Source organism: Oncorhynchus masou, chromosome 28, assembly GCF_036934945.1.
Source record: "Oncorhynchus masou masou isolate Uvic2021 chromosome 28, UVic_Omas_1.1, whole genome shotgun sequence".
Taxonomy (NCBI): domain Eukaryota; kingdom Metazoa; phylum Chordata; class Actinopteri; order Salmoniformes; family Salmonidae; genus Oncorhynchus; species Oncorhynchus masou.
The window spans coordinates 27135866-27152144 of NC_088239.1; the positions used below are offsets into that span (position 1 = coordinate 27135866).

Here is a 16279-nt window from a genome sequence, read left to right on the forward strand (position 1 = left end):
AGCTGTTTACTGGAGGATGGCAGGGTGGAGATTTAGGGAAACCCCTTATCAGACGGTAACCACATCCATATCACTTCTAAAGTTTGGTGCTTTCTGCTTTACATGTTGTGCTGAATACTGAACAGGGCAACTAACTACCCTTTTTGGGTTCCACAACTTTATTTCTTACTGTGCCTCTCATAACCCATCTCTCACACTGAAAACATTGTGCAGGGAAGCACTTGGCAGGCAGACCCAGGTCCCGGCTGCCAAAGAAAACACAGACAGGCTGCCGTCTAATGGATAGAGAGAATGAGAGCGCAAGGGAGGGAGGGGTTGAGAGAGGGAGAACGAGTGAGAGAGAGAGACAGAGAGTGAATGAGAAAGAGAGAGAGAGAGAGAGAGAGAGAGAGAGAGAGAGAGAGCTACACATAAGTGGACCCGAGTAGAAAAGTGATGATGTCATCAGAAAGTGACGCTATTGTAAAGCGGGGCGTAGGGTTGGCTGCTCTTCACATAGCCAGCCCACTGTAGGGGAGGACTAGCTGTGTGCTTAATCTACTCCAGCTCCTCTCTGCTGAAAAAACACATTCTTACAGGCTGAATTACATAATGTCAGATAGTCCCCCATGTAGTCCTGCCTCCCAACATGTGCTGTCTGCTTGCACATAGTGAGGTAGTGCATTGGCTTCACACCAGACTCTTTCATAACAACTCATTCTGTGCTGTGCAATCTACTCTTACCTATATCTTCACCTATCATATTCGAAGGCCGTGCTCTCCTATTTCATATATTGCACTACTTTTGACCAGGGCTATAGGGCCCTTGTCAAAAGTAGTTGACTGTATAGGGAATAGGGTGCCTTATCGGATGCAAACTAAAACAAAAACATTATGCACTGATTACATGTAAATGCTGTTTAATTGGCTCTGAGGGTTTAAAGGGGACCAATGCGTTTATTTTCCTGTCATCCCCTATAATGAACATGTGTATCAGAGGGAGTGGACCTGCTGATCTGTGCGCAAGAGAAAAGCAGAAGTAACAGGCTATTTGCAAGAGGAATATGAACACCACAATCCTCTAATAATTGATATCCCCCAGTGTGTCTATAGCTCAGTATGCCTATTGGCTCATTCCCAGAGAAAGCCACAAGGTTTTCTGTCTTCAGTCATATTACCGGGAGGCAAGGCCCTCATCGTAAGTGACAGACCATCACAGACTAAAAGCCAAATGAGCACCGCTACCTGGATGATTCTGGATCTGTTTTCCAGAAAGGGACGGTGTGTTATCTTGTTACCATGCAAACCAGCACAAACATACCATAAAGTGACAACAAACGTACTGACCATTGACTTGTATGGGTGCCAATATCCCAGAAGTATGACACATGACCCTCCAGTGTCTTTGCGCCTATGAAACCTGACCACGGGGGGGACGGACAATGACCTTGTATTCTGTAAACTAGTGTACACACACACACACACACACACACACACACACACACACACACACACACACACACACACACACACACACACACACACACACACACACACACGTGCCGACGGAGCCATGTGCGTCTATCACAAAGTGCTCAAAGGAAGGTGTGTGCATCTGAATCATATCAACGATCATATCGACGTCCTTGTTAAATGTGCAGCCAGGGCTGGATGAATATCAGCAAGAATGCTCAGGAAAATGTGATGTGGTGTATAATTACGTCAATCTAGAATCGAAACGCTGCACATGTCCTTGATGGCCTAGTACTATAATAGGACTATAAACGGCTACACCATTAAATCTTTTAATTTAAAAAATGATGTGCTGAATATAATATATTGCATATACATACATACATATTGCCAGGTCATAATTGTAAATGAGAACTTGTTCTCAACTTGCCTACCTGGTTAAATAAAGGTGAAATATATATATATATTGCTATAATAGGACATAGTCCCCCTTTGTTTATTTCTCTGTTGATATCAGAGGCAGACAATGGATTGCTCTTATAGGCTACAGTATAAAGTATCACATCCAATATGGCTGCCTACCCTCTGGAATTTGTTGTTTTGCAACATAAATAGGACACAACTAGAAGTGAAACAATGCAACTGAGTGCATCATCATTCACAAATATGATAAACATGGCATATAGCAAAAGGAAATGAGTTAAATGTATTCATGCATTAATGAATGTTGGGCTTGTGGAGGAGGTTTTTGATGTTAGGAAATTATTATAAAACAAATAGAATATAGTAAATATTAAACATAATAACATTATCATCAACAACAACATTGCAAAAAATCCAGTGTATCTTACAAAGCATTTATAGTAGGTTATTTGCAAGAAAAGCTTTCAACAGTAGAGTATTTGCAAGAAAATCTTCCAACATAATACTATATTTATAAATGGGATCAAATGAGATGAAACAGTTCTGTGGACAACAATATTATATAGATGAGCCATTTGATCTTGGACGAAATAAACATCCAGCCCATGATAAGTGATACAAAAATGTGGTAACATGTTGAAAAAAAACATTAAATTATCATCTGGAAGCTCACCAAATACAAAATAACTTTTAACATGGAAAAAAAATATTACAGGTTCCATTTGAATAAAAACATTACCGCAGTTAGATTACATTATTAGAATGCTATGCACTGAAAGGATTTTGATTGAACATTAACACATACATCGACATAAAGCGATGTATACCCGATATGGATAGTATAGAGAGAGCTCTTACCCGTTCTCTGACTCTATTTTGCGCATTATTATTTATATTCCATTTCGGATGAATAGGTGCGTGTCTTTCAAGCACAAATCTCGACCTCCTTTCCATGTGCTCGCAGCCACGCGCTCCATGAAGGGCTGCATACAGTCAGATACAGTGGGTGACGTCACGATAAGTCAGCTCGAGCCACATAGGAGCTGCAAAGTCTAGAGATGATGATAATATCACGTCCACATCGGCGTATCGACGTGCAGCACGCATGATTTATTGGGCTCGTGCTATAAATAAGGCAGATGCTGTCGGTGTAATTCATATTTCTGCAAATGCATGCAATAATAAATAGCCACCACATACTGCCAATACTTGCAGCTTGATGGTAATGTGGATGTACCATTCAGCACTTGTCATGTGTCTTGTCTATTTATTAAAATGAGTATTATTGGGAGTGGCAGGTGGGCTTCTCCATTACAACCTGATGAAAAGGCAACAGTTTTATGCAACAGCCTGCACTGCAATATAGGGCACTCAACCCATACAGGGAAGGTATAGCTCAGGGATCATCTACTAGATTTAGCCACAGGCCAGGGCATAATTACAAATAATTTGTAGACTGCAAATTGTCCGCAAGAAGCCCACACAGATATAATATTTGGCTAAAACATCATTATTTCAAACCTTTCTTATATCTGTATTCAATCACGTGTCTGTCTATTATGCGTGGGAATAAGTGGGAAAATATTTCCAAATTAAAACCACTTGGAGCTCAATTTCTGGTGTTTTTAACAGTCTTTTATGTCCAACAATGAAAATGCTCAGAAAACTTGAGGGGTCAAATAAAACCACCTGTGGGCCAAATTCGTCCCGCGGGCTGCCAGTTGGGGAAATATATCTAATTTACATAATTATTCACACCCCTGAGTCAAAACATGTTAGAATTTCCTTTGGCAGCGATTACAGTTGTGCGTCTTTCTGGGTAAGTGTCTAAGAGCTTTTACACACCTGGATTGTACAATATTTTCACATTATCCATTTTTTAAAATTCTTCAAGCTCTGTCAAGTTGGTTGTTGATCATTGCTCGACAGCCATTTTCATGTCTTGCCATAGATTTTCAAGCCGATGCAAGTCAAAACAGTAATTAAGCCACTCAGGAACATTCAATGTCGTCTTGGTAAGTAACTACAGTGTATATTTGGCCTTGTGATTATTATTGTCCTGCTGAAAGGTGAATTGGCCTATTGGAAAGCAGACTGAACCAGCTTTTCCTCTAGGATTTTGCCTGTGATTAGCTCTATTCCGTTTCTTTTTATCCCCAAAAAACTCCCTAGTTCTTGCCAATTAAAAGCATACCCATAACATGATGCAGTTACCACCATGCTAGAAAATATGAAGAGTGGTTCTCTTAATACGCTTTGTATTAAGGACATAAATTAAATTTCTTTGCCACATTTCTTTGCAGTTTTACTCTAGTGCCTTATTGCAAAAAGGATGCATGTTTAGGTATATGTTTGTGCAGGCTTCCTTCCTGTTCACTCTGTCAATTAGGTTAGTATTGTGGAGTAACTATAAGGTTGTTGATCCATCGTCAGTTTTCTCCAATATCAGCCATTAAACTCTGTAACTGTTTTAAAGTCCCCACTGGCCTCATGGTGAAATCCCTGTGCGGTTTCCTTCCTCTCTGGCAATTTAGTTAGGAAGGACACCTGTATCTTTGTAGTGACTGGGTGTATTGATACAGCATCCAAAGTGTAATTAATAACTTCATGCTGAAATTGATATTCAATGTTTTATTTCAATGCTTTTTACAATTTTGAGCCATCTACCAATAGGTGCCCTTCTTTGCAAGGCATTGGAAAATCTCCCTGGTCTTTGTGGTTGAATCTGTATTTGAAATTCATTTCTCAACTGAGGGACCTTACAGATAATTGTGTGTGGGGTAGCAGAGATGAAGTACAGTACCAGTCAAAAGTTTGGACACACCTACTCATTCAAGGGTTTTTCTTAATATGACTATTTTCTACATTGTAGAATAATAGTAAAGACATCAAAAACTATGAAATAACACATATGGAATCATGTAACCAAAAAAGTATTAAACAAATCAAAATATATTTTATATTTGAGATTCTTCAAAGTAGCCACCCTTTGCCTTGATGCACACAATGCACACTCTTGGCATTCTCTCAACCAGCTTCATGAGGTAGTCACCTTAAATGCCTTTCAATTAACATGTGTGCATTGTTAAAGTTAATTTGTGGAATTTCTTTCCTTCTTAATGTGTTTGCACCTATCAGTTGTGTTGTGTCAAGGTAGGTGTGGTATACAGAAGATAGCCCTATTTTGTAAAATACAAAGTCCATATTATGGCAAGAACAACTCAAATAAGCAAAGAGAAATGACAGTCCATCATTACTTCAAGACATGAAGGCCAGTCAATCTGGGAAATTTCAAGAACTTCTTCAAGTGCAGTCGCAAAAACCATCAAGTGCTATGGTGAAACTGGCTCTCATGGGGACCGCCACAGGAAAGGAAGACCCAGAGTTACCTCTGCTGCAGAGGATAAGTTCATTATTGTTACAAGCCTCAGAAATTGCAGCCCAAATAAATGCTTCACAGAGTTCAAGTAACAGATACATCTCAACATCAACTGTTCAGAGGAGACTGTGTGAATCAGGCCTTCATGGTCAAAATGCTGCAAAGAAACCACTACTAAAGAACACCAATAAGAAGAAGAGACTTGCTTGGGCCAAGAAACAAGAGGAATGGATATTAGACCAGTAGAAATCTCCTTTGATCTGATGAGTCCAAATGTGATATTTCAGGTTCCAACCCCCGTGTCAAATCAAATCAAATCAAATTTTATTTGTCACATACACATGGTTAGCAGATGTTAATGCGAGTGTAGCGAAATGCTTGTGCTTCTAGTTCCGACAATGCAGTAATAACCAACAAGTAATCTAACTAACAATTCCTAAACTACTGTCATACAAAGTGTGCTAAAGCTAACTCTCTCTCCTCTGCTCTCATCCTTCTAGACCTATCGGCTGCCTTCGATACTGTGAACCATCAGATCCTCCTCTCCACCCTCTCCGAGTTTGGCATCTCCGGCGCGGCCCACGCTTGGATTGCGTCCTACCTGACAGGTCGCTCCTACCAGGTGGCGTGGCGAGAATCTGTCTCCTCGCCACGCGCTCTCACCACTGGTGTCCCCCAGGGCTCTGTTCTAGGCCCTCTCCTATTCTCGCTATACACCAAGTCACTTGGCTCTGTCATAACCTCACATGGTCTCTCCTATCATTGCTATGCAGACGACACACAATTAATCTTCTCCTTTCCCCTTCTGATGACCAGGTGGCGAATCGCATCTCTGCATGTCTGGCAGACATATCAGTGTGGATGACGGATCACCACCTCAAGCTGAACCTCGGCAAGACGGAGCTGCTCTTCCTCCCGGGGAAGGACTGCCCGTTCCATGATCTCGCCATCACGGTTGACAACTCCATTGTGTCCTCCTCCCAGAGCGCTAAGAACCTTGGCGTGATCCTGGACAACACCCTGTCGTTCTCAACTAACATCAAGGCGGTGGCCCGTTCCTGTAGGTTCATGCTCTACAACATCCGCAGAGTACGACCCTGCCTCACACAGGAAGCGGCGCAGGTCCTAATCCAGGCACTTGTCATCTCCCGTCTGGATTACTGCAACTCGCTGTTGGCTGGGCTCCCTGCCTGTGCCATTAAACCCCTACAACTCATCCAGAACGCCGCAGCCCGTCTGGTGTTCAACCTTCCCAAGTTCTCTCACGTCACCCCGCTCCTCCGCTCTCTCCACTGGCTTCCAGTTGAAGCTCGCATCCGCTACAAGACCATGGTGCTTGCCTACGGAGCTGTGAGGGGAACGGCACCGCAGTACCTCCAGGCTCCGATCAGGCCCTACACCCAAACAAGGGCACTGCGTTCATCCACCTCTGGCCTGCTCGCCTCCCTACCACTGAGGAAGTACAGTTCCCGCTCAGCCCAGTCAAAACTGTTCGCTGCTCTGGCCCCCAATGGTGGAACAAACTCCCTCACGACGCCAGGACAGCGGAGTCAATCACCACCTTCCGGAGACACCTGAAACCCCACCTCTTCAAGGAATACCTAGGATAGGATAAGTAATCCTTCTCACCCCCCTTAAATGATTTAGATGCACTATTGTAAAGTGGCTGTTCCACTGGATGTCAGAAGGTGAATTCACCAATTTGTAAGTCGCTCTGGATAAGAGCGTCTGCTAAATGACTTAAATGTAAATGTAAAAATGTAAGGGGATAAATAATATGTACATAAGGATATATGAATGAGTGATGGTACAGAGCAGCATAGGCAAGATACAGTAGATGGTATCGAGTACAGTATATACATATGAGATGAGTATGTAAACAAAGTGGCATAGTTAAAGTGGCTAGTGATACATGTATTACATAAGGATGCAGTCAATGATATAGAGTACAGTATATACGTATGCATATGAGATGAATAATGTAGGGTAAGTAACATTATATAAGGTAGCATTGTTTAAAGTGCCTAGTGATATATTTACATCATTTCCCATCAATTCCCATTATTAAAGTGGCTGGAGTTGAGTCAGTGTCAGTGTGTTGGCAGCAGCCACTCAATGTTAGTGGTGGCTGTTTAACAGTCTGATGGCCTTGAGATAGAAGCTGTTTTTCAGTCTCTCGGTCCCAGCTTTGATGCACCTGTACTGACCTCGCCTTCTGGATGATAGCGGGGTGAACAGGCAGTGGCTCGGGTGGTTGATGTCCTTGATGATCTTTATGGCCTTCCTGTAACATCGGGTGGTGTAGGTGTCCTGGAGGGCAGGTAGTTTGCCCCCGTTGATGCGTTGTGCAGACCTCACTACCCTCTGGAGAGCCTTACGGTTGAGGGCGGAGCAGTTGCCGTACCAGGCGGTGATACAGCCCACCAGGATGCTCTCGATTGTGCATCTGTAGAAGTTTGTGAGTGCTTTTGGTGACAAGCCGAATTTCTTCAGCCTCCTGAGGTTGAAGAGGCGCTGCTGCGCCTTCTTCACGATGCTGTCTGTGTGAGTGGACCAATTCAGTCTGTCTGTGATGTGTATGCCGAGGAATTTAAAACTTGCTACTCTCTCCACTACTGTTCCATCGATGTGGATAGGGGGGTGTTCCCTCTGCTGTTTCCTGAAGTCCACAATCATCTCCTTAGTTTTGTTGACATTGAGTGTGAGGTTATTTTCCTGACACCACACTCCGAGTGCCCTCACCTCCTCCCTGTAGGCCGTCTCGTCGTTGTTGGTAATCAAGCCTACCACTGTTGTGTCGTCCGCAAACTTGGTGATTGAGTTGGAGGCGTGCGTGGCCACGCAGTCGTGGGTGAACAGGGAGTACAGGAGAGGGCTCAGAACGCACCCTTGTGGGGCCCCAGTGTTGAGGATCAGCGGGGAGGAGATGTTGTTACCTACCCTCACCACCTGGGGGCGGCCCGTCAGGAAGTCCAGTACCCAGTTTCACAGGGCGGGGTCGAGACCCAGGGTCTCGAGCTTGATGACGAGCTTGGAGGGTACTATGGTGTTGAATGCCGAGCTGTAGTCGATGAACAGCATTCTCACATAGGTATTCCTCTTGTCCAGATGGGTTAGGGCAGTGTGCAGTGTGGTTGAGATTGCATCGTCTGTGGACCTATTTGGGCGGTAAGCAAATTGGAGTGGGTCTAGGGTGTCAGGTAGGGTGGAGGTGATATGGTCCTTGACTAGTCTCTCAAAGCACTTCATGATGACGGAAGTGAGTGCTACGGGGCGGTAGTCGTTTAGCTCAGTTACCTTAGCTTTCTTGGGAACAGGAACTATGGTGGCCCTCTTGAAGCATGTGGGAACAGCAGACTGGTATAGGGATTGATTGAATATGTCTGTAAACACACCAGCCAGCTGGTCTGCGCATGCTCTGAGGGCGCGGCTGGGGATGCCGTCTGGGTCTGCAGCCTTGCGAGGGTTAACACGTTTAAATGTTTACTCACCTCGGCTGCAGTGAAGTAGAGACCGCATGTTTCCGTTGCAGGCCGTGTCAGTGGCACTGTATTGTCCTCAAAGCGGGCAAAAAAGTTATTTAGTCTGCCTGGGAGCAAGACATCCTGGTCTGTGACTGGGCTGGATTTCTTCCTGTAGTCCGTGATTGACTGTAGACCCTGCCACATGCCTCTTGTGTCTGAGCTGTTGAATTGAGATTCTACTTTGTCTCTATACTGACGCTTAGCTTGTTTGATAGCCTTACGGAGGGAATAGCTGCACTGTTTGTATTCAGTCATGTTACCAGACACCTTGCCCTGATTAAAAGCAGTGGTTCGCGCTTTCAGTTTCACGCAAATGCTGCCATCAATCCACGGTTTCTGGTTAGGGAATATTTTAATCGTTGCTATGGGAACGACATCTTCAACGCACGTTCTAATGAACTCGCACACCGAATCAGCGTATTCGTCAATGTTGTTATCTGACGCAATACGAAACATGTCCCAGTCCACGTGATGGAAGCAGTCTTGGAGTGTGGAGTCAGCTTGGTCGGACCAGCGTTGGACAGACCTCAGCGTGGGAGCTTCTTGTTTTAGTTTTTGTCTGTAGGCAGGTATCAGCAAAATGGAGTCGTGGTCAGCTTTTCCGAAAGGGGGGCGGGGCAGGGCCTTATATGCGTTGCGGAAGTTAGAGTAACAGTGATCCAAGGTTTTTCCACCCCTGGTTGCGCAATCGATATGCTGATAAAATTTAGGGAGTCTTGTTTTCAGATTAGCCTTGTTAAAATCCCCAGCAACAATGAATGCAGCCTCCAGATAAATGGTTTCCAGTTTGCAAAGAGTTAAATAAAGTTCGTTCAGAGCCATCGATGTGTCTGCTTGGGGGGGGGGATATATCCGGCTGTGATTATAATCGAAGAGAATTCTCTTGGTAGATAATGCGGTCTACATTTGATTGTGAGGAATTCTAAATCAGGTGAACAGAAGGATTTGTGAGATGCAGAGAAGGTGAACTGATGATCTCTGCATGTATGGTTCCCACCTTGAAGCATGGAGGAGATGTGATTGTGTTTTGCTCGTGACACTGTCTGTGATCAATTTGGAATTCAATGCACCCTTAACCAGCATGGATACCACAGCATTCTGCAGCGATACGCCATCCCATCGTGTTTGCGCTTAGTGGGACTATCATTTGTTTTTTCAACAGCACAATTACCCAAAACACACCTTGAGGCTGTGTAAGGGCTATTTGACCAAGAAGGAGGTTTGGGATGAGTTGGTCAGCAGAGTAGAGGAAAGGAGCAAACAAGTGCTCAGCATATGTGGGAATTCCTTCCAGACTGTTTGAAAACCATTCCTCATGAAGCTGGTTGAGAGAATGCCAAAAGTGTGCAAAGCTGTCATCAAGGAAAATGTTGTCTACTTTGAAGAATCTAAAATATAACACATATTTTGATTTGTTTAACACTTTTTTTGTTACTAGATGATTCCATATGTGTTATTTCATAGTTTTTGATGTCTTCGCTATTATTTTACAATGTAGAAAATAGTAAAAATAAAGAAAAACCCTAGAATGAGTAGGTGTGTCCAAACTTTTGACTGGTACTGTAGTCATTCAAAAATCATGTTCAACACTATTATTGCACACAGAGTGAGTTCAAGCAACTTATGTTAATTAAGCACATTTTTACTCCTGATCTTTTTTAGGCTTGCCATAACAAAGGGTTTGAAAACTTACTGACTCAAGACATTTCAGCTTGTCATTTTCAATTAATTTGTAAACAATTCTAAAAACGTAATTCCACTTTGACTTTATGGGGTATTGTGTGTAGGCCAGTGACACAGAACCTTAATTAAATACATTTTAAATGCAGGTGTGTCCATATGTTACACAGGGCCAGTGGAGTGGAATGGATATAGGAATGACAACTCATATTACGGTCATTGGTGATGAAAGAACTAAGGAAAATGAAGACAAATTCCTGCAAGAATTAAGAGAATGCTGTGGATGTCACTAAAAGTCAATGTATGCTTAATCCAAAAATGTGGATGGAATCTCCATATGGAGGGTGTGATGCAATTGCGACGGCTCCAAAGACAAGAGGCCAAACTGGGCTCCGTACAGCATCTCCGATCACCTCCCAAATTTTGAAACAATGCGTGGGACTCCGTATAGCTCAGCATAGACATAATTGGTCAACGGTAGGTAAGGGCGGGAGGTCCTGCATCCCAACAGCTCTGCGCTGCTCCGCGAAACGGAAGAAACAACCAAGACCAGTGAGTGACTGCAAGAAAAATGGTGTGTGGAAGATTATTTTGGCTACCCAGAACAAAATCTCAGGTAACATATGTTCGGTCACAAGAGACTAGTCGAAGATGATTTCAGACTTATCTTGTAAACTTCAGAGGTCAGCAGGTTCAAGGCTTTAGTTAAGAGGGTTGTATCCAAATTCTGCACAACTTCTTGCATGGATTTAACAAATGGGTGAAAAGTCCCTCCCGCCAAGGCTTACAACATTCCTATGCGTTTGAATCCATAACAGGAAGTGTGCAAGTGCACAATTCTAAAAGGGTGGAGAATCATGACAGTCCAGGTCCTTTCTCAACTTACCTTGGTTTTCTTCCATCTGGACTATGCAGGTTAAGACATCACTAATTCTTGTGAGGCCTACACTCATCTAATATAGAAATGAGGCATAAAACACCAAACCTTCAATAAGAAATGGATTCACCCTAAATATATTTTACCCGTGACCCTTAAAATGTCAGTCGGTTTTGCTAGTCACCGCTAGATAGAAATAGTTTGTCAAACTCCTGACACGTGTAGGCGAATAAAGGTGATTCCAATTTCATTGGTCTTTTATAACTTAAGACTTCAAAGAGAATAGATTGGTGCAACCTGTGTCCATTTTAAGTTGTTTTATGACACCCTTTCCCATGAGTGAAATATATTTGTTACCATCAGCACCTTATATGTTCATCTATTTTAGATGAGTGTATTTATACTGTCAAGTGTTCATGCAAACAGCTCATGCAAGTGTTTCCATAAGTAAAACAGACCGAGGCATGATCAAAAAGAAATGCATTTATATTTCAAATGAACATAATATGGAAAACCATACAGTGAAAACAAGTGTCAGAACTTCTAGACAATTGAGATCCAAAAATACATTTCAAGAAATAGTCAGTAATTATATACAAAACATAAAATCCATATTTTAGATCGGGCATGCAACATGTGTAGCCCTATTTTTTATATTTTATTAATAAAAATAAACTTTAAATATTTTACTGCCCATAACTTCAATTGAGTCAGTTTAACATTGAAATCAGACAGCAACCCCCCTCCCCCCCCAAAAAAACATACTTTCGCATTTCAATATCAACTATACACACCAAGTCTTAACTTGCATAAAAATGCAGAGCCCAATAAGTCAATGGCGCTTTGAGCTCAAACATGAGTTCTGCAGTTGTGCCAGCTTCTGTTTCAAATGTTCACTTTTCCTCCTTAGTTGCTCTTTGAGGTTGACTAGTCTCTGCTCATCTGTCTGCATGCTGTAAATGCACTCAGTAGCCTTCTTTAGGATGACCACTTTGGCTGCCTTCTCATTGTTGGCCACATCCGGTATCTCATCCCGTAGAGCGAAAAAGCTCAGCTTGAGCTCGTTCCGCCGCTGGCGCTCCAGTACATTATGAGTCCTTCTTTTGTCGTAGTCCTCCGTGTCCGATGTCCGGGGACTTGAGCATTTGCGGTTGCTGCTGATCTGCTTGAGGACGCGGCTGCTGCTGTTCTCCAGCCTCAGCCTTTTGACAGCTGGCTGCTCGTGCCGTGTGGAGGGGTGGGCGGCGTAGTTGTGCTGGTGGGTGGAGACATGGCACCTCTTCAGCACAAGGGGACTGTGATGTCTGGTCTCTGACATGCTGGGGTCGCACCGCTTCACCGCTTGCCTCTTCTCCACAGTCACGACATCTATCTCCTCCTCGTCCTCATCATCTTCCTCATCATCTTCTGCAATGATATTAAATAAAACTAGTCAGCATTTAGATTATTTTTGAGGAGAAACAGCAACCACAAATCAGCTGCAAACACATCATGCCTTAGTCAGAAAAATCACTGCATTCCACCCCACCCCCCTTTCCACATCAGCTGATTTCTCAACATTGCAGCCTTAAACCCTCCCCCTCAGACTAGTCTGTAGGCATATTCGACAGCGTCAAATCAGCGTTAACATGTGCAGAGAGAATGCAATTTGCTCAAATATAAACTGCCATTACACAAAACCGTCAAGTCAAAAATCCTAAATCGCAAGAAATTATAACACTGATATTCAGCTTACCGGAGTCACTACCACTGCTGCTGCTGCTACCACTGTTGGGTGGGGTGTCCAATGCCAAATCCGTGGGTGGTGCCACCTTACTTGGTTTGGGAGTCTCAGTTATTGGGTAGGGGAAGACCACTGATGGATCAATGCATTCTGACGCGGAAGTATTCGGATCCTGCAAGTAGTTTGCGTTCAACCGAGTAAGACACTCTGCGTTGTCGCCAACGGCTGAATCTTTCCTAGCAGCCTGGAGCGATGCGAGTCGTTCAGACACCACTTTCTCCAACTTGGCTGTAGCAGAGAAGCCGCTCCACATACAGTCCTGAATGATGATAGACTTGAGGAAGGTTTGGGAGTAGTCGGCATCGCAGATGAAACTCTGGTTTACAACGTCGTCCCCGAGAAACTCGGTCACCATTTCTAGTTGGTCAGCAGTCGATGGGAAAATACTAGACAGTGATGGTCGGCTCGGGGAGAGAGGAGGAGTGGGGAGCAACTCAAATTTCTTCCAGATATCCTCGCTTGGAGCCGGTGGCTGAAGCTGTCCTGGCTGCTGGTGATAGAAATCCTCATCTTCGTTGTCAACATAAAAATATGGCTGGATAGAATCATAGTCGTAGTCGTAGTTTTTACTCGCCAAACTTGAATTCAGCGGCATGGTGGCTCTTTTCTGAGTGAAAAAGATGGTTGAGGTAAATTAGTTGGTTAAAAAAAAATCGAATGCATCAACTTGCATGCAAACGGATATTGGTGCATGCACATAAAATGCCACAGTTCATAAAAGCCCTGTCAAACAGCTAGCAAGCATGCAAAACCAAACAGCAGCAGCTGATACAAGTACTAAGTAGTTAGTCGGTGTGGCGCCCAGGACATTTAAACCGAGTAGACATCGCAAGAATACAGAGGCTAGTAAAGTGCATTTATTATATAAGACATATGCAAACATATCTTACAAGTTCACAAAATCTTTACCAAGATAGATACCAAGCAAGTCTACTTAGCCAACCGTCAACTACACGGAGAATGCAATGTCATCAACACCTTCCTTACCTTAATTTTGAAAACAAAGTGGAGAGTACTTCACTCCGAGATGTCGAAGTCGAAAACGCGAAAAAAGTAGCTTGTAAGAAGTATTCCAACAAGATAGTTACGTTAATCCCTGCCAGCGTGTGCGGCAGTGAGATGTTGTTTTCCTAGTAAAATGATTGCTGGCTGAGAAGCATTCATAAAGCGCTCATGCTTGGTCCGCGATGTAGAAAGATGCGTTGCCTATCAATTGCTGCATGAGAATCACAGCTGAGTATTCCGCGGGGTTCAATAAAAAGGTTGTTGTGCTCTACATTTGACGTATCCCTCCGCCACAATTTCCCGCCAAACACCCATTGCATTTTTAAGTAAATAATGAAGAGTCCCGTGTTGACTATCGATGATAATTATCGTTACAATCTTCAGTATATGTTCGAATTCACATAATTCAGCCATCGGAATTTATTTCAGGAGATCCTCATTCAACTGGAACTATTTGTTGCGGAAGGAGAATTAAGTGGGAGGAGTTTCAAAAGTGCATTATTCGACAGTGCATTATACACAAAATCAGATGTAGATGAGAAGTAAAAGAGTGCTTATTGGAAATTGCATGCATGCATACAAGTAGAGATTGTACTGCCCACTGCTGACCTAAAATTTGGCATTTACAATTTTATGAAATTATTTAGCATACTTACCTTGCCAAAGTTGAGTTAAATCTGATGCGAGAATGAGAAGATGCACGACCAGTTCACGTGCACAACACTTCAAAGCCTGTCATAAAATACATCAAAATAAATGTTCCAAACAGGGTTTTCAGTAGGCCTACATGTTTCCCCCTGTTAATTCCCCAAAGTAAGGGTGACTATATAGGGGATGAAATATTTTGCCTGGGGTGTATTCATTACCTTTTGCAACAAAACCGTTTACCGTTTAAGAAGCAAACGGAAGGAAATGAAAGGGGCCTACCTGAATTTGTCAAATATGAACTATTTTTAGTTGCAAAACGTTTGGTCTTGGAAAACGTTTTGCAACATAATCGGCATAATGGATACACCCTTAATTGACAAGACATGCAACATACAGCAAGAATACATGCTTGTTTAGGTAGGCTACTGCTGCAGGTGAACCCAGTTGATAATTCCTGATATATGTTGGGTATGAGCTTTGCCTTTGGCCACACCAAGGTTAATATAATCAGTAGTGAGGAGATAAGATGTTGGCTTTTAACAGGCCAGTTATAAATGTACTGCGTTTAAAAAAATGAGCTCATTGAAGGAGAAGAACGACATTGGAATGTCCTCAATGAAAACAGGCGGTTGTTCGATTGACATGGCACTGTAGCCTACCTCTTATCCATGCAGCTTTGCTACTGCCATGCTGCGGTCAAACAGACATGTGGTAGTGATGCGCTAGATATGAGAATGGTTCCGTTAAATTGATAGAACGTACCAATGGTGCATACTGTGATAAATAAATAGTACGGTTGTAGAGCACCCCCTGGCATCTAAAATTCGACAGTGCAACATCAGAACAGGTGGTATTTTAGATTTTATCTTATGAATATAGAGACAAATGGTCTTAAAACACGATTTTTAAAAAGTGTTTATGATGAAAATCGATAAACAATGCATGGAAGATAGGGGCTATCTAATAAATGCAGGTGGAGTCAGGGCCAGTTGATGCTACTAGATTTGGATTCTTTTAAATTCCAATTTAATAAAATGTGTATACAAACAATGTATACAATAAGTAATGTCCATAGATAATGCAGGTGGTATACAATATATTTGACAGAATATTTTTCCATATTCATAAATTAATGTACTTTTATTTTTATTAAATCAAAATACTATACTAATATTACAGAGCAAGCCGTGCTTTGTAGCACCTACGGATACAACATTATGGACTCTTAAAGGAAGCCCGGGTAAGGCCAAAATGTAATAAATATGGCAACTATTATTAATTACTTCTCAATTATGCTTTTAGATAAACAATTATAATAAATGTCATCAATCCTTGCTCCAAAGGACCATTAAATGACTTCCTTTTTGTGAGAAAAAAAATGTTTTATCCTGGTTTCATATGGAATCACACATATCATTTAGCTTGAGATCTAGTCCTTGCAGAAGTAAACAGAAGTAAAAAGTAGACTCTTTTTTTAACTCACTGCCACTGATTCAACAGTTGTTTAG

At 42.6% G+C, this 16279-nt stretch overlaps 1 protein-coding gene and 1 long non-coding RNA gene across 2 annotated transcripts in view; both read right to left on the reverse strand.

Annotated features, from left to right (window-relative positions):
* The window catches only part of LOC135518554 (uncharacterized), a 49045-nt gene extending 46172 nt beyond the window's left edge, over positions 1-2873 (reverse strand). Inside the window, exon 1 of the long non-coding RNA XR_010452168.1 lies at positions 2734-2873. This is a non-coding gene — a long non-coding RNA (uncharacterized LOC135518554). The remainder of the gene's footprint in view (positions 1-2733) is intronic.
* Positions 2874-11803: 8930 nt separating this feature from the next.
* On the reverse strand, positions 11804-14403 carry LOC135517446 (transcriptional regulator Myc). Its single transcript, XM_064941750.1, has 3 exons — positions 14106-14403; positions 13071-13725; positions 11804-12742 (listed from the first exon to the last, which is right to left on the reverse strand). Exons 2-3 carry the CDS (start codon positions 13711-13713, stop codon positions 12168-12170), a joined length of 1218 nt encoding a protein of 405 aa, XP_064797822.1. The 5' UTR covers positions 13714-13725; positions 14106-14403; the 3' UTR covers positions 11804-12167.
* Positions 14404-16279: the final 1876 nt, after the last annotated feature.